Below are 19,150 nucleotides of genomic sequence, written 5' to 3' on the forward strand. Positions count from 1 at the left end.
GCTCACAGGTGATTGGCCAATTTCACTAACCTGAGTTCTTTGCAGTTAAAACCTCATAAAGAGACAATTACACCTGAAGCAGCTCATGGATTGAAATTATTAACATTTTAAAATGACTGTCTGTCTGCCTATCTGTCTGTTTCTGTCTGTCTTTGTCTTTCTTTCCAATTTTGACATTTTAGTCTGCGGTCTATTTATAAATAAATTGGCCAATTTTACCAACCTGAGACTGGTCCTGTCTTCTGATTGGTGGATTGACCTAAAGCTGTTTTTTCACTGTTAAAACCTCATACAGAGAGAATTACACCTGAAGCAGCTCAAAGTGTGAAGTTATTAACAGTTTAAAAACACTGCCTCTATGCCTCTGTCTGTGTCTTTCTGTGTCCAACTTGGACATTTTAGACTGCAGTCTTTTTTAACTGTTAATAAATTCAAAGTTTGAGCTGGTTAATGTTAAATTCATTCATTCATTCATGAAATGTCCATCTCGTCTACACAGTGGATACATGTCCACTCACAGTTGCTGGGCAGAAATTGACGAGGCTGATTGTGATTGGCTTAATTGAATGTCTAGCTCTGAGTCTAATATCCATGTCTGCCTACTGATATTTTTAATGTCAGCCATATTGTTCTTCTGTCCTGCTTACTTACACAACTTCTCATATAGATACACACACACAAAAGCTGTTCTTTGTGTCTGTAAGGAGACTTTTACTGACACACACTCTCACCCATATACATACAAACACACATGATAACGCATGCACATACACAGAGACACACACTCACAAACATACACACATGCGTGCAACATTGCGTGCATCTGCACACACACACAACCTCAATAATACATCTACTGCTATTAATACTTCTGGCAATATGGTGGGGATACTAGTCGGCAGTGAGCATCAGGCACACTCAGAATTTCGCTTGAAATTTTCTTGTTGAAGATTATTATGTAGATCAACAGGTCTAAAAAAAAAAAAAAAAAGCCCATCAGGAAATATGGCTGCTTTCAGCTCCCACAGCAGTGATGTTAGTTCTACTGTGAATTAGATTAGAAAACAAATATTGCTCAGTCAGCATGTGTCAGGTCATGACAACTGTCTTTTACTGTGTAACATGTTGTTATGATGTTTACTCTCCTTCTTGTCACATTCCATGAGCCACTTTGTGACAAATGGAGGCTCGTCTGGGATTGGAACCCAGCACCTCTCTCACCCAAAGTGAGAATCATACCCCTCAACTAGACATATCCAAGACAAACTGACTAATGGAATATGATGAGAATGGAAGTCCACACAAGAGGTTTCCTTTTACATGAATAATTTGTTAAACGCAAGTTAACAAAAACCATAAGTCAAACCAAAGACAGCAGTGCAGGCCAGGGTGAATGCCAGCTGGAGGAAGAGTGAACACAGGACCCAGTTTTTAAGCTCAAAGCCGCATCAGCTAATGACCCTCCCATGTCGGCCAGGGAAGCCTCCAAGTCAGAGGGAGTTGTGTCACAATGAGTGTAACTAAATTAGCATGCTAAAGATGGGGTTTTGAGCCACAGACTTTATAAAACTTAGATGTACTCTTCCAGAGGTTTCTGAAGAGCCATTGTGCAGGTCAGTGTGGCTTTGGCCGTCGCCATCTTGGCAGTGCCTGACTCCGCTTAGCTCCCAACTAATCCAAGAATGGGCAAAGCAGCAGAGTTTGGGGGAGTTGAGGCTGTCAAATCAAGTGGCTATGTAGCAGCTAGCCACTTGTGATGGTACCTACCTGTCACTCACCGCAGCCACGCCCTTTATGCATAACTTAAAGCCTTGATAGAATTTAAATGAGTGATTTATATTTAACAAACTGCTGCCAGTACAGTTATCATGAACAGGGAAATTAACTATAGAGATTTTGTACCAGGCTAAAAACATGATTATTTCTGCTGTACAGTTGGATATTCTACTATGGGAGTCTATGGGGATTAACTCACTTTTGGAGCCAGCATCAAGTGGCCATTTGAGGAACTGCAGTTTCTGGCACTTACCACTGGCTTCACTTTTCAGCTCTCGAGGTTGCCGCTTGAGAAGAGCACAGGATATATGAAGTCATGGGATTAAGCTCAGTTCCCTGAGTGAAACAATACGCAACAGAATCAATGTCAATGAACTGAATTTATGATAAAGCACCATACAGTATCAAATGTAACTTACAGTAACATACAATTTTAGCACAGATAGCTCATGGGGATACACTCTCTGACTGTGCAGGAACAGATACAACTCAAACAGCAAAAATCCCTTCATTTATTGGTTAAAACTGCACCTTTTTTATAAGAAACAAACCCACAGAGAATTATCATGAGACTGCAGCCCCCTTCAGCTCTATACAGTATTTTAGCACATTGTGTTGGTCTTACAGCCACAATTGATGACTATTAGTAGAGTCGATCAGGAGTTGATGGAGACCCAAACAGAGCTAAAATAGTGAATACTGGACTTGCAATCATCATCATGGCTTGCAAATGAACACTAATGTTGCAAAAGGCAACTGTTCAATTTCTCATAACATCTTTGTAAGGACATGTATGTTATTGTTGTATTTTCAGCTTGTTCTGCAGCCCTCAAGTGGCCAAAAAAGTCAATTAATGCACTTTCAATTTCTGTGCAGCGTCAGTGAAGTGCTGAGAAACACGGAGGATAATCAAAAAAAATCTGAAATCATAAATTAAACTTAAAAACAATTACAAACTCAACAGAAAACAGCTCATGATAAAAAAAATGGAGACAGCTGATGTTCTAATACACACAATGACAAATAAACTAGTTTCAAAAATATCTACAACAGCCACATCATGTATTTACATTAGTTACATTTAACATGTAGGTTCAAATAGGTGACAATTTGGACACAACATAAACTCTCACTGACGGGATGGAAAACCAAAGAATCCTGCACACTGCTGCACAGGAAGAGTCCATAATCTGTCATCTGATTGGTGGACTCTTCCTGGTAAGATTTTTATATATGGTGAAGGTACAGTTTAACGAAAACAAAACAAAAACAAAAAAAAAAGACAAAAATCATCTGTCTAGCGACTAAAATGTCATTAATGAATTGCCTACAGTATCAGTCCCTCACTCAAATAAAAACAGTGAAAAAGACAGAAAATAAATATTGAGTGTGATTTAAATATTTCCCATCAATCTTTGCTGCGCTCTGCAGAAACATCTCAGTATGAGGTAATGTGGTGGATATTTGGACAGTTAACCTCAGGATGGACAGAAATTCGCCACTGAACAATAAAATGACTGAGCTACATTAAAAATAAAAGAAAAAGGAATCATATATTTGTGAGCTGTTTTAAAAGATTTACATCTTCAGTAGGAACCAAGGGACTGAGAGCCACAGACAGAGTAGGGAAGTCAGAAGGTACTGAGAGAGACAGTCGGTGTTCTCATGAGATTGGTTACCATGAGGTAAGTAAGCATTTGAAAACATGACATCATGGAGGGATTTGTAAACACTTTGAAAAGGGACTGAAAGAGGTACATGAGGTGACATTAGGAGGCCATGAGGGCTGGACTACAAAGCAAGTTGTACATATCCAGGCTTTCATTGTGTTAGCTGGCTCGACAAAACCTAAAACCCCAGTCAGATAGTTATCAAGTTTGTTCTTTAACCACGTTTTTGGTCTTCAGGCTGTGTGTGTACTCCCACAAAAGGTGGTGTTTGGTGCATTTAACTCTTCTTCTGCATAAAGTTGACTGATCATGTATTGCCTACTTTAGTCAAGAGGAACCAAGAATATAAAAAAAAAAACAAATCAGAAACAAAGCAGCACTACTGCTGCAAATAAGGCTGCAGAGGAAGCAGGCATAAAAATGACTGATCATGTAAATTCTGAAGTTAATATATTTATTTCACCACTCAATGCCTGCCATTTATTTTTAACGTGACAACCATCACTAAATGCATGTAGGTTCCCGTGCCGACTTGACACATACAGTGCTGCTGTAACTTACAAACGTACGGCTCAACAGGTCTACATATACCATATTTGCATACATGAGCCATAGAGGATATCTTCAGAACAAGAATTAGTAAAGAAGTGGCACTTCATCTGCTCTGGAGCAGGTTAGGTTAGGTTAGAGCAGTATAAGTTACCATGGTGATTTAACCAGGTTAAAAGCGAATGACCATCGGGAAAGCACTGAAAGCTCTGGAATTAAACTCAACAAACCTCCCTAACCCATGAATCTTGCTTCATAGTACAGCCCTCTGCTCTTCCAACACGGCTCAACTGATCCAGCTAAAATGATTCTGTTAATTCTCATCCAGATAGCTCGGTTTGTCAAACTATAAACAAAACAATACTGGATTTCTGAGGCAAATACAGATATAAACATTTGAGACAGGAAAAAACAATAATGATACAGAGGCTGATGTTTGTCTTTTAACATAAAAAATTTTGATGATAAGTGTGAGCACATTAGGTACTGAACAGAACATTTTACAGCTGAAAAGCAAACTTGTCAGTGCTCTCTGGTGGACAAACTATGTAATGGAGAAGTAATTTTTAAATAACCGTACTGTTACTTATCAACCAGCTGATATGCTGATTCTCATATTTATGCAAAAAGCTAATATTGGCCCAGCTGATTTATCTGATGTGCTCTATAGCAAATGCGCCTGAATAAATAATCTGAATACAAACGCCATAATCAGTGTATTTGCAAGCTATGGTGCTTGAGCATGAAGTTGCATGAAGAATTTGATCAACTGCAAATCATTTTGACATTGGTGACTTTTAGAGGAACAGAGAACTGGAGAGTCCAAAACAGAGGAAACAGTCACGTAAGTTTTGTTGCACAACCCATGAGTCACCAAGTTTGCAGCACCTCCTATTTTGTCACTTGAACACAATGATCAAGTCTAAACGTACCTGAATCAAAATTAAAATGACTACATGAATGTCAAGCATTTACATAAATAAGCAGGTTTCAAAAACACAAACAAAATGTACAAAATATGATTACTGTCAAGAATTTCAGGTTCAAAATATCCCTGGTCTAATCAGCGGGTAAGCCAACAGTCAGTGTGTGCAGAGGAAACCTTCAGAAAGGCAGAGAAACTTTTTTTTCCTGGAGGAGCTTCAGTTCACTTTGTGTCTTTTGTCCTCATTGTTCTCTTTTGCAAAAAGGTTGTGACCGGCCATTTTGACCCAGAGTTCCCACTGTGACAATCCAAAATAAATTGGGCAACACTGAACCTGAAAGCAATGCCGACTCAAAAATGATGTCATGTTATAACAAAGTACAAAAGTGCCAGAAATACAAGGTTTGCCTGTCCAGATGGTTGTAACTGCAGACCACCTCACAGATGCTCAGAGACGGGGGGGACGTCCCTAGCTGAAGCACGCTGGTCCTATGGTGAAGCCAAACTCCTGGGTTACTTCTCTGTTTCCAAATACTGCCAAGTCCCTGAGAGGCAGCAGCTGGAGATCTTCACTTTCAAACTGAAAAACTGATTGTCTGGCTCCTGACCCCAGCTGTGGAGAGGAAACATTATTTGAAAATATCCTGAGAAAGAGTCTATCTCTTTTCTTTTTCTTGGTCTTTGTGTTTGTTTTAGCCATGCAATTATATTAATATGGATTAAGATGTTATGTATAGATTCAAATAGAGCTGATTCTGACATATAATAATATATAAAACAGGGATATTATAAATAAAGACCAGTTTTTAATATAGGCCTATTTCAAAAAAGTATAGTTCTTGCTACACTTAAAAATGAATAAAAGCCCTGGCTATTATTTGAGAATTTCCAGTATAAGCAATATGTGTTATATGTTGCTGTTGATGCAGAGAGAACAAGGTGTATGTGGGTTGATGTTAAAATATCCTCTCTGTTGAGTGAGAGGCTGTTTTCTTGGATCCTGTCACTTACCACACAGTCTTGCAGTGCCCCCAGGTAACTCTGCCTGCGAGTGTCGGCCAGGAACTTCACCTCCCTCTCTGTGCGGCTCTGTCCATGTCCTGGCTGACAGGAGTAAGTGATGTTCTGAGTGGAGAATCTGCTGTTCAGTCGCAGAAACCTCATCTGCACCACATCTGCTCCTCCTGGGTACTCGAACTGGAGGTCAGAGATGTGATTTAGACAAAGAAGGAAAGAAGTGAAATCCACCTCAGACAAATAAATCAATATCTGGATCAGACGCTCACCTGGAAGCCATCTTCAACTCTGCTCAACCAGTGAAATGACATATTGGTGCCAGAATTCTTCAGCCAAGCTTTCACTGGAACCTGTGGTTAGTCATGAATATTATTGAATTAATATAACGTGTTTGCACAAATACTAAAGGTTAAGGCTAGCTTTATTTTAAGTTGCAAATATAGATCATTATCATCAAACATGACCTCAGTTTTGAGCACCCTTAATTACACAGACAGGAAAACACCAACAACCAACAAAACAGGGATACAGACTTGTGGCTGGACTGTTTTTTTTTTTTTAATTAATTATCTGAGGCATTCAACTTGTTTCCACCTGGCGGGGCTTCATGGACTCTGTGAGTCTGTTTCAGTTTTACATGGATTGTTCAACGAGTTTACAGACAGTTGCCAAAGAGAGAAAGAAGGTGACAATTTAAGTTGGACAGCACTTCATAGCATGTTGCTGCAGTCACTAGTGGAAGACGTTGAGGACAACAAGTCTCTAGCTGATAATGACGGCGCAGCAAAGCAAAGATGGTAAGCATTAGCAGTCATTGAACTCTGTACCGTGTTGACTCTTGAGATGTTTTATCAAATTATTTGTGTTGAGTGGCTGCACTTTGTGATGTGGTATCTTCAAAATCACCAAGTGTGGAGACAAAAGGCTTGCACAGGACAGCAATGATATGTTTGTAAAGGAAAGTATTGTGTTTTCTTGGAGTACTTGAATGTCAAAGCAGCCACCCTATGAGACAGTACCATCCGTGGCCCCATGCCAATTTGAGTTTGAGACCCCTGTTTTAATTAAAATTTAAAAGTTCTAGAATATTTCTCAGGTGTTGTGTGTGTGTGTGTGTGTGTGTGTGTGTGTGTGTGTGTGTGTGTGTGTGTGTGTGTGTGTGTGTGTGTGTGTGTGGGTGTGTGTTGCTGATACCTGAGGCTGCAGTGGAGACAGACAGGTCTTTGGCTCTGCTGTGAAGTCACAGTACACTTGAAAAGCATCAGCTGGACTGCCCTGGTTAGGATCAATGTAATACATCCCTGAAAGAAGATGCACTTTCAAATTATCTTCAAATGTTACAATACAGTAAGAACATGTTTTTAACATACTCCTAATAAATCTGCATGGCCTGCTGGTAAACATGAAGGCCATTCTGTCCTCAGTGTTTAATATGATGATAAAACATGTGGTTATTTCCTGAGAAGCAATGGTTTGTATTTCTCCTTTGACAGACTTGTCCCTGTTATTCTTCAGAGAATCAGAGTGTTACTCTCACCATTAGTGGCGTTGGGGTGAGCGAGCCACAGCTCCAGACAGGTCGTGGCTGGGTGTTGTTTGGTGCCATCTGGTGGGTTTATGAACCAGTGAAGATCTCTCTGAAGGGAGTCCAGCAGAGTCTGGACCAGGGTGTAGTTGGGCTTGTCTGACATGTACATGAGCTCCTGCGATATTAATTGAAAAATAATGCGTGATATACAACAACAACAACAACAACAACAACAACAACAACAACAACAAGAAAGTTGACAAGCACTGGAATCACTTTAACATTTGATCATTTTCTTTATATTTTGCATGTTTAGTCGTCTTTTCTTTTGTATTTTTGTGGGCACACAGTGTTAATTTCTGTGAAAAGCAGGATGGGCGAGGCTGTAATCAGGTGCACACAAACGCATAATGGCTGTAAGCTGTCCAGTTACTGGTCACATTTACCTTCATCTGAGTCAGTGTGAGGTTCAGGGAGGTTCCTGGGGGTCCAGGTGGGCCAGGTGGACCCTAACAAACAGAAAGTGACCCATGAAGACAAATGTCCTTGATGTGTGGTGTGACACATTTGTGACTCAATGCAATAATAAAGCTTGTGTAATACTGTATCAGAAACACATTACACTGAACTGCATTGTTCCCTTGCCCATTGCACCATACACATACTCACAGGTAAACCTTTCTCTCCCTTAGAGCCTGGTGATCCAGTAAATCCTTTCAGGCCCTGGTGATCACAAGTAGCATCTAATTAGAAATCTGTATAATCACAGAAAACAACTTCAAGCTATCTGATTTTGAATTTACCTACCTTGTGTCCAAACAAACCCTAAAAACAGAAAAACAGAGGAGGTATTAACAGTGACGTTTACCTTTTCCAACATCAGAACACTTATTATTGTTGGCAAAAATGTCAGTAGCCAGAGATGACTTACAGGCAGCCCAGGCAGGCCAGGAGCGCCCCGTCTACCAGGTGGACCGATATCCCCCTAGGAAACAATCAACACTGCTGTATGATTATTAGTGCACAATTAATGGGACAGAATGACTTGGACCTGCTGGTTTACTGAAAGCTTTTAGGGTGCGTTCAAACAAATCAGGACAATGTAAAAAACAAAACCTTCAATGTGCTAAGCTTATGGAATTTCACTGCAGTTTTAAAGTCCACCTCCAGTCATGTCAGAAAATGCTCTTTAAGATGTAATAAACTGTCTGATTTTTTTTTTAAATACCTTGTTAAAATGGCTTACATATAGCTCTACACCTTGCATTCATTTAGTATTCAGGGGTTCATAAGTATGAAAATAATACCCACCCTCTCCGCACACCCCACGCAATACCCCCCAACCCCCACCTCAAACCCCTCAGTAGCTGCTGGCCTTCTCTGTTTTGTTAGATAATCATGTTAACTAGCTTCTCCTGTGGACGGAGCATCACCACTGACGATATACATAGCACCACCCCCTCAATAAACAAGACTGGTTCCTTAGGTTTATGATGTCATAGACCCAGCCTGACTAAATCCAGCTGACTGTCCTTGCCCTGCCATGTTGTTCTTGTCAGCAAGAACTGCTCAGACATGGTGTTTACTGTTTATTTCACTCCTGGTATGTCTTGTAACACATGAAAAACATCACATGGATATTTAACAAGGTTAAAAATGTGTTTTCACTGGACGACAAAGCTAGAACTATTATATATACACACAATCAGAAACAAGTAGTCGTAAGTATTAAAAATATTCCCAAATGTGTATCTACCAGAGTTAATGAAAACATGAGCCCAACAGATTTACCTGGTATGCAGCAAAATAAGAGGTTTGTATATAAAAATCGACGGTGACCAGAATAATACAAGCTCTATGAATTTATTCAAATACATTAATATGTAATTTCTTGCACTGGAATAAGTATTCTGATGTGACAAAAGTTCAGAAGTCTAATGGTCTTGTGTTTGTTGTGATGTGTATGACGTGAGCACACTGTTACCTCACCTGCTCTCCCTTCTGACCAGCTCTTCCTGGCTCTCCAAGTAAGCCTTGCATTCCCTGAAACAATATTTGATTTGATGTGGTTACACTTCATGATCAGAAATTTGTCTTATGTCCCAAGATGTACACTCTTTCACACAAAATAACTTAACACAACAGTTAAACAAAATCACATATACTTAGTGTACATAAAAGAACATAAAGAAGTTATATCTTCTGTTTCAGAATATGTACACAGAATACAATGCTGATACATAAGATCACCTTTAATCCGTCTCCACCAGGAGGGCCAGGTGGTCCCATAACCCCAGACTCTCCCTGCAAAGTTGGAAACACAGTGTACACTCTTAAAATGAACAGGTAGAGGAGTAGAATCAGTTCACTTTAATTAGTCTGTGCATTACTGATCTGCTTTTTGTCCTGATACAGACATCCAGCAGTATGCTGATGATACAGTGATTTATGTCCATGGTTGCACAAAACAGTAGGCTGCATTTAAACTTTCTAATGCAGTGAGTCATATTACAGCTTGGCCAAACAGATTGTGTCTTCAGTTAACTATAAAAACTGGAAAAATCTATGAACTGTGTCGAGGTTCATGTATCTGGTGCCTAGATCAACTCTAATCTGTTGTTTAGATGTCATGTGTAAAAAATATGGCAAGTTAGCTGAGTTTGGTCTAATTTGGCTAATTTTAGCTTTATGAGGATCTTAATGACCACTGAAAAAAGGTAGCTTTATTTATCATTATACAATACAGGGCTGTATCACAAGATTAAGTTGTAGTTCCATTTTTGCCCCTCACAAAATAAACTTTTGTTATACTGTATATGAATTAATGCTAGGATAATCCCACAGTTCATATACTGACCACTTTATGTAAGCATGCTGAAACGTTACACTTAAACCTTGGCTGTAATGGTTCATCTGGTTCTGGCTACAACACTTTAGTTTTCTGCTGATAAATCAGCACTGCCCCTGACAAATAAACCAGTAAAATAAATAGATAGTTTAAAATGAAGTCTAAAGGCCTACCTTAAAGCCTGGTCTGCCCATTGCACCTTTTTCTCCACGAGAACCAGCTTCACCCTTTTGGGAAAGATTGAAATAGAAGAGATGAATGTAATAACAATATAGCACAACACTTGGCTGTCCAATTGTGAGGAACACTGATGATCCAACTAAATGAAAGGATGATTCATTCATACCACAGTGATTACTAATAATCTGATGATGCTGAAAACTTACATATGTACCCTGTCTCCCTGGAGGACCAAATGCACCCAGATCTCCCACCTTCCCCTGCAGAGCCAGAGAAAGAGATCAGGACTTGATTCAATGCAATACCCTGACTAACCTGAAGTCAGTTTTACAGGTGACAACAAAAGCATTTGAGTCAGAGATATGTTAGATATGTGTGCAGGTAACAGCTGACAGAGACTGTCAGGGTCCACAGACATAACTGACCTTTTCTCCTGACCTTCCCCGTACACCTCTATTGCCAGCTTTCCCTTTTTTCCCCTTTTAAAATGGAACAACAGATGTTAGAGTGTGAATTCAAGTTCATATTCATGCTAGATGTTGGGTATGTCATCCTACCTTCTTCCCAGTGCGTCCATCCTTCCCTGGACGTCCACTTTTGCCATTATCTCCCTGAAATTCAGTTGAGTGGGATGCATTAAATGTTCAATAATTCCAGGCACAATTTAAGTGTAACCCATGAGGATGAACCATATGTCACATTAGGCAAGAGTCTCTAAATATATATACAGACAGAGTTGTTTGAGCTGACCTTTTGACCTTTTTGTCCCTTCCTTCCCTCCAGCCCAGGTCCACCTTTTGGTCCCTGAATGCAATACAGGTGGTGAATCTTATAGTAAGAACATTCAGAATCCTGCACATGTTTAAGTCACATATTTTAAAGGCATAATTTGGATAATTGGAAGTGTGGTTGTATGAGGTAACTATCCATATTCTTTGTATTATCTACAGAAAATGGAAGTTAGTACACCCCCAGTTTGGAAAAGCAGCAGGAGCACTGGTGAAGGAAGCTAAGCAGAAAACCACTGAAATCTAGGGCGAATATTGCCCTCTCCAAAGTAACCAGACTTCATTGGCAAAAACAATTATTTTCCCTTGCAGAACATGGTAGTTTCTCATCTAGCGCTGCCTGGATCAGTTAGTTTGTTCATGTTATTGTGTGACTTCTGTGAATCAGGACAAACCCTTTTCAACATAAAAGTCGCACAATTCCACAAACAAACCGATTGAAGCAGCAGAGGACCAGCAACTCCTGTGTTCTGCAGTCAGGAAAAAAAAAATACTGTTTTTGCCATAAGGAGTCTGGTGGCAGTGACAAAATTCTATATAAATATAGTGTACACTTCAGGGTTGGTCCAAAGGATGATGCCACTGTCCATGGCAATGGCTGCCAGTCATCAACCACTGAGCTCTCTACCACTGTGATTTAAAAACTTTCTGTATTTGAGGTAGTTTGTCCCCTCAGAGTGGCCTTAGAGTTGTTGCCTAAGTTCTGCTTTTGACATGTGGGATTGAAAATAAAAAACTGTTGCTGCTGTTTATTGTACTATGTCTCTATGTCCTGTTTAAGATTTTCTTATTAACCACAACTATCTTAAGGACATGTGGTCCAGTTCCGTAGATGCTGCCCAACCTTAGTTCACTTAAACTGTTTTTTTTTTTTAGGTGTCTTAATGTTCCAAACTGGCAATGGAAAATGACAATGGATAAGTACCTCATATAACCCCACATCAAGCTTTCCCTTTAATGTGTGTGTGTGTCCAGCTGACCTGAGGTCCTGGAGGGCCAACAGGACCCTGAAGTCCAATGTCACCCATCACACCCTTGAGAATGGAAACACAATAATGTTGGTTAGTGCGGCACAACACTGGTATTAAAGGTATGTTGATGTGTTAGTGTGTTAGCGTTTGTAGTGCCAATGACCACATTTCCCATAAAGCCTTTTGCTTTCAGTCCCCTCTCTCCCTCATTGCCATATTCAGTGAAGAAGTACTGGTTTCCACTAAATGCAACCCACCCACTGAAGCAGTGTGGGGTCTGCAGAGGCTGCCAAGTTTCATGTCCTTTGTTTCACTTTTATAGAGAATTCACATTAAACAGAAAATATATATGTATTTTAATCAGTAATTACAATTTAAAATATTCAACATTTTTCTCTGATTTGACAGTTGATTGAAGTTGGTGGATTCAATAAAGAAGCTTTCAAAGAAATGTGTTTTTCTTCCTGCAATCTATTTTCATTTGATACTCAGTAAATACCTAATTTCCCTTATTTCCTCAGTTAAGTTAAGTTAGTGGCCTGGTTAGTCCTGGTCAGAAGACCTTTCAGTCCTGCCTGAGGAGTCAGAGGTTCAGTAAAGGTTCATCAAAGAATTAAGAGTGTGAACATGGTAAACAAGTTGAGATGAAAAGAAAAATGTCTAACACTTTCAGATCAGATTCCTGGTCACAATGTGCACATATTTAAAAATATATGTCATAAAACAGCATGCTTGGGGAGGTTATGACACACCCACAACATTCAAAACAAATTCCTCCCAAGGTTACGTCCCCCCTGCCAATTTTGTTTCAATCAAAAATATCACAATATGGAAGCTAGATACTCTCAAAATGCTGTTTCATCTGGACATTAAACCTGTATGTTTGCATCACATCACTGTGAGCATGAACAGGTTCACAGAAGTGCCTGCATGGCTGTAGACTTTGAGTCTTGTTAAATATTCATATTACTTCACATTTTATGAGCAATGTCTATTTTGACATATGAATAAAAGATAATGATATTTTATGAATTCAGAGGACGGCTAATAACTTCATTCCCCCTCATACCTACTCCAAAAAGAATTTGAGAAACAGCAGTTTGCATGAAAGCAGCTCTTAATCAGTCTGTCTCTAGTACTAATGGTCATAGTGATGTGATGAATTTACTGAATTTTCAGGATACAGTGTTGTATTTTCCACTGCCAAAGAGCAGAAAGAGGCCATTTGCAGTATTTCCTCAAATATTTAGAATTCCCTCCCTTTGATAAGCATGTTTGGTTATGTTTTATTGCGAAGCTTCCTTATTTCCTCCACTGATCCCATTTTTCCTGTTCAAGATTTGTTACTGCATTATGCTGTTATTGGCTCAGACATTAAAGGTGCTTAATACAGCATCCAGCCTTATAAAATATCAGAAAACATCTATTTGCAATGTAAAGATAAAGTGGAGTAATGGCTTCCTGAGCAGAGAATGACTATTAGCTGGGATGGCTGTATGTGTGTATTCCTGCATGTGTGCTTGTGCATGCTCGTCCCTCTCAGTTTCCTGGTGTTCATTTTCAACACAGTGGCCTGTTGACTAACTTTCTCATGTTACTGCTCAACAGTCACTAAAATACATTTCTGAAAACATTTTAGGCAGAAAAAGGTGATTCACTAACAGAATATGGATCCATTTCTGATCAATACTGCTTAGTTTGACAGTTTGATCTGAGTTCCAGGAGTCTCAGTTGGAAACGGTGGCGTCTAGAAGGAGACCCTATTACCCTATTAAACTCTTGTGAAATTTGTACCCTTTGTTTATTGTTTACATTGTACAAACTAATTATGTTTTATAATGTGACAACATTTTGTTTAAGATCTGGGTAGGTTTACAGACAGAAAACATGTGGTTAAGGTAAGAGCAAGATCATAGTTTGAGTTAAAATGTTTCTTTCATCGGTCTAGTGTTCCCTTCTAGACAGAATGGCGGCCGCCTGGTTATGCTCTTTCTCATTCTACGACTTAACGGTCACTAAAAAGTGTTTAAGTGAGAAATAGGTGATGTACTGACTGAATCTTGATCCATATTTGTTCAGCACTGCCTAGTTTGACATTTTGATCAGAGTTTTGTGAGTTCAGACACTTCCCCAAACTTTATTAAAAATGGCCCAGGTCTATCACAAGGATATATCCATCAACTGTATCCTTAGGTGACACTGGCATCATGAAGCCGTTCATTTTTTTTTTATTGTCTAATGTTTGCAAATCATCCCCCTTCAGTCCCTAAATGTCATCTATTGGAAGGTCCAAATCTGTGCCCCTCCAGCTGTGGGTCCCAGTCTTACCTCTGGACCTGGTAATCCTGGCGGTCCTATATTTCCTGGCAGACCATCAGGACCCTGAAAACAGACAAGTGGACCATCACTATCAGTCACTGAGAAATCTAAGACATGAGTACATACAGAGTTCTTTTTTCTGACCAATACTTCTGTGCATGGAGCTACAATCTATGGTTCTTATCAAAGTCCCTTTCAGATGAAGCAGTGAAAACTGTTGGGATTCTCACCCCCTCTCCTGGCCCCCCTTTCTGTCCAGGCCCTCCTCTCAGCCCCTCTGGTCCAGAAAAGCCTTTTGGACCAGGATTACCTGGTTTTCCTTTGATTCCTGCAGACCCCTGAAGCACAAAATATCACCATTTGTCCACCCTAATTAGCAGCACAGCACTGGTTTGTCATATTGTAGTGTACCCACTCACCACTGGTCCAGGCTTTCCCATGTCACCTTTCACACCTGCTCTTCCTGTCACACCCTGCAGTTAGACAGAGCACAGTGTGAAGGTAATCAAGCCAACACTGATGATACATGGGATGTTGCCTCATTACAACTATTATTATCTGGCAGCAGTGCTCTGTACCTTAGGACCTGGAGTCCCTGCTTCCCCAGTCAAACCAGCAGGACCTTTGTCCCCCTGTAGAAAGGAAAGTCCAATTTATCAAAAATTAAATGTATATCATCTCATAAATTTCATGCTGAAAGTGGCTTGGCTTCTAGAAAGGGTGAACTTAAAGATCCCATACATTTTGTGGTTTTAAAGGTTACATATTCTGCTCATTTTCAGGTTCATACTTTTATTTCTACAAGATTTATAAGCTTTAATGTAAATAAACTGTACACTGCTGCAGCACCTTACTCCACCCTCTCTCTGAAACAGTATGTTTTAGTGCCTGTCTCTTCTAAGCTCTTTCTAGAAAAGCCCAGTCCGCTCTGATTGGTCAGCTCCCACAGGTCTGATCAAGCACCACCCATCATCTCCAGTCACAGACGGCCGTGTGTTTGGTCTTACGGATCTACTCCGCCAGCATCGTTGCAGCCAGGGAACCACTGTAACCAAGTTTAGCTGCAGCTCTACTGTGAATATTACCACAATAACTGTGCCCAAACCAAAAACACGTTTGAGCAGGAACCTGACCCAAAATTGGGGAGAAATGAATAACATCTGCAACCAAGAGTAAAAATTTCCCTGATGCTCATCAAAATAATACTATTAATATGTCTGTGTCATATAATGATAGCTTATAATATTTCTGCATAAACTCTTTAAACCACAAGCAAAAAAACAAAACAAAAAAACACTACATTCACTACACTACATTGGTCTTGAGTATTTTTTGATAATAGTTTTATAGAATATGCTGTGAGATTGTGGACCTTCTGTCCTGGTGGTCCATCTGGTCCTGGAGTCCCAAAAATGCCAGGAAAACCCTGAAAAAGAAGATGCACATTGACAGCATTTTCCAGTAAACAGCAACTACTGCAACAACAAGTGATATTTGGTCCAACTGAAATCTCATTTAATCATCCCTTTATGTAGTCAAATGTATTGTTTATCTTATTTTTACTGATTTTTATTTTCAGTTTTTAACCTTTATTTGGAATCACAACAGTTCACACAGTTATTTTCGGTTAGATAGCTTTACAGAATGATCCAGCTCTAACTACAGAACAAAAAAGGAGAACATCAGGTGTTTTCCATTTCAGGTAATGAAAAAAATAAAATAAAAAAACTATAGATATGCATACGGACATATACATATATATATACATACATACTAATGATCATTTTCATACTCCATTAATCTGTCAATTATTTTCTTGATTAATAGTTAAATAGAGCTAAAGATGAAATCCTCACATGTCTTGTTTCATCACTACTCAAAGATACTATCAGAGAGGAATAAAGAAACCAGAAAATATTCACATTTATGAAGTTGAAATCAGAGAATTGTGACTTTTTTCCTTAGAAAATTACTCAAACCAAATAATCAATTATCAAAGTATTTGGCAATTAATTTAATAATCAATTAATAAGCAAGTAACCAATTAATGGTTGCAGTCCCACATATATACATACACACATGCATAGCATGTACATAAATAATTTGCACAAACAAATTTTAACCCAAAAAGGACATTCTGAGGAACTACATTCAACTTCAAACAAATATTTTTCACTTCTCCCAAATTTCTTCAAGTTTATTTTCTTAAAGCCTCATGGAGAACTGTGATTCTTTCCATTTTTGAAATATCATAAATGTTTATGTTCTTTATTGTTAAAAGAAAGGAAAAAAAGGTCTTTGGGAAAACATCAGAAATGCTCCTTTTCCTCTCAGTAGGCTGAAGAGGCATGTCAGTGTCTGACTGACTGAAGCTGGCAGGCTGAGCCCCACCAGGTAACAAAATCTAGCTGTAGTCCACATGTCATGGGCACAAAGCCTGCTGTTAGTGATTCTGAAGAGTGTGAAAGGATCCCATCACTATCACCACAACCACAACTGACATTTATTGGAAGGGTTACCTTCTGTTTCATGTGCTACAGCCAAGCTGCTAATTAGCTATGGAACCTGCAAGGTGAACGTTTTTTGATGGGTCATTCAACAAGCTAAAGTGCTGAACAAGATGTGTGTTTCTGTTCGTATGTTCTGCCTGTGATAGAACAGTGACATGAATGCTTTAAGATGTGATTGGCTGCCTTGAAATAAGATCTCCGTCTACAGTAGGTAGGCAGAAAACGAAAGGTATTCTGTAGTAGGACACAGGGCAAACCACAAACCAACAGATATATATGCAGTAGTGGGCAGAAATGACATGAAATGAAAAATTCTATCAATTTAACACATAAGTAATAATAAGTTACTTTCTCAAGACCAGAATGTAACTTACCCGAAGTCCTAATAAGCCCATTGGTCCAGTCTTCCCCATTAGACCCCTTTGTCCCTGAAAATAAAAACATAGGGTGAAGACAACAGTTAACTATATGGTCAGTTAGACTGATGGATAAAAAGGTATTAAGGTTCATTTACCGTTAGGCCAGCATAACCCTTTTCTCCTTTTGACTCTCTTGGACCATTTGCACCTGGGACCCCTGGAAGCCCCTCTAATCCTAATGGACCACGATTTCCCTTATCTCCCTATGAAAAACACATCATTATAGTCCTTATTCTAGTTCGCACTGACTGACTGTCACTTTGACCAGTTAAAATGACAAAAATCTCCTGCAACGTGTCTCTTTCTAAAATGCCTCGTTAGCCAAAAATACAATGTTGAGATGACAATGACCTTTCTTCCTTTAGCACCTGGATTCCCAGGAACGCCCGGCTCTCCACCATATCCCTGCAAAAGTAAGAAAGTGAAGGACAGAACCAGCAGCACAACAACCAGTGGCTTAATAAAGTTAAAGCTGCAACAAGTAATCAATTAGTCAACCAAGCAGAAAATAATCTGCAACTATTTTGATTAAGTCATTAATTAATCATGTAAAGGAGCAAAATGCAAAAGTGAGTACTGCAGTCCAAATAGTGCATTGGAGCCCAAGACGGTGCATTAAATAGATTGAAATCCTATTTAATATATGATCTATGGTTGAAGAGTTATTTCCCACCACTCCCTCCTCCTCAGACTTGGGGAAGCTCTGGAGGCTGCAGGAACACTGCAGGAGTGCAGGACACAGGTTTACACCTGTTATAGTTGTCTGTCAATGTAAACTTCAGACTGTTATCCTGAAATTAAAAGCCCACTGTTCTGAAATAATACACTCTGGACTTTGTGGCCGCCTGTCTCACTGCCTGCCAAACTCCATTAACATTTTACTCAATTTAACTGTTATATCTGTGGGTTTTGATGAAGTCACATCAGGCTGTAGGATATTGTAACTGGCATTTTTCACTGTGTTCTATTGCATTAAAGACAACACATTTAAACAGAAAAATAACCAGCAGATTAATTGGTAACTATAATCACTATTAGTTGCAGCTCTAGATGAAATGGTTGCAGAGAATGACAATACATCTAACCTCTTTGCCCCTCTGCCCAGGCTCACCCTGCAGCCCCTGGGAGCCCTGAGGTCCTGGCTCTCCCTTAAGCCCCTTGTGTCCTGGTTGTCCTTGAGGGCCCAGAGCTCCCTACATCAAAAGAGTGTTTGACAGTTGTTACACATTGTCTGCTGTGATTGTCTGAGTTATTTACTCTATTGCTTAATATAATTTATTCTCTTAAAGCCTACAAAGACTGCTTTTCCTGTAGGTGATCACATCTAATGTTGCTTTGCTTCAGGTTAGGTTATTTTTCACTTCAAACCTAGCATGAACACATCTGAAAAATGACTGAATAATTCTTAGTGCAGATTCAGATTGGAAAACAGCCATTGAATAAATATAAAATACCTTCCAGTGATCCCAGCCGGGGTAAAGCCGGGGTAATATGCTTTAAGGCTTATCAAATGAAAACAGTGAAAAACACTGCACACTAGTGGACATGATTTTACAACTCTTGAAAGCTGTCATGGGGGCAATTATTTGATTTGATCATGCCTTGCTGACTTCAACTTTTTTTTCCTAAAAACATAGTGGCTTTTTGGAC

At 39.4% G+C, this 19,150-nt stretch overlaps 1 protein-coding gene across 1 annotated transcript in view; it reads right to left on the reverse strand.

The window, feature by feature from the left end:
• Positions 1-3,797: 3,797 nt before the first annotated feature.
• LOC146320850 (uncharacterized) overlaps positions 3,798-19,150 on the reverse strand; it is a 32,754-nt gene continuing 17,401 nt past the window's right edge. The window contains exons 23-48 of the mRNA XM_084729307.1: positions 18,586-18,693; positions 17,852-17,905; positions 17,596-17,703; positions 17,456-17,509; positions 15,944-15,997; positions 15,150-15,203; positions 14,991-15,044; positions 14,802-14,909; positions 14,581-14,634; positions 12,262-12,315; positions 11,244-11,297; positions 11,051-11,104; positions 10,919-10,972; positions 10,700-10,753; positions 10,487-10,540; positions 9,716-9,769; positions 9,455-9,508; positions 8,397-8,450; positions 8,273-8,290; positions 8,135-8,188; positions 7,912-7,974; positions 7,475-7,640; positions 7,132-7,238; positions 6,207-6,287; positions 5,932-6,117; positions 3,798-5,533 (exon numbers count right to left, since the gene is read on the reverse strand). Of these exons, the coding sequence (XP_084585433.1) occupies positions 5,390-5,533; positions 5,932-6,117; positions 6,207-6,287; positions 7,132-7,238; positions 7,475-7,640; positions 7,912-7,974; positions 8,135-8,188; positions 8,273-8,290; positions 8,397-8,450; positions 9,455-9,508; positions 9,716-9,769; positions 10,487-10,540; positions 10,700-10,753; positions 10,919-10,972; positions 11,051-11,104; positions 11,244-11,297; positions 12,262-12,315; positions 14,581-14,634; positions 14,802-14,909; positions 14,991-15,044; positions 15,150-15,203; positions 15,944-15,997; positions 17,456-17,509; positions 17,596-17,703; positions 17,852-17,905; positions 18,586-18,693 (1,953 nt within the window). The 3' untranslated portion in view covers positions 3,798-5,389. The remainder of the gene's footprint in view (positions 5,534-5,931; positions 6,118-6,206; positions 6,288-7,131; positions 7,239-7,474; positions 7,641-7,911; positions 7,975-8,134; positions 8,189-8,272; positions 8,291-8,396; positions 8,451-9,454; positions 9,509-9,715; positions 9,770-10,486; positions 10,541-10,699; positions 10,754-10,918; positions 10,973-11,050; positions 11,105-11,243; positions 11,298-12,261; positions 12,316-14,580; positions 14,635-14,801; positions 14,910-14,990; positions 15,045-15,149; positions 15,204-15,943; positions 15,998-17,455; positions 17,510-17,595; positions 17,704-17,851; positions 17,906-18,585; positions 18,694-19,150) is intronic.

The sequence above is a fragment of the Lutjanus erythropterus genome, chromosome 10, assembly GCF_056507025.1.
Source record: "Lutjanus erythropterus isolate fLutEry1 chromosome 10, fLutEry1.hap2, whole genome shotgun sequence".
NCBI classification, from domain to species: Eukaryota; Metazoa; Chordata; class Actinopteri; order Lutjaniformes; family Lutjanidae; genus Lutjanus; species Lutjanus erythropterus.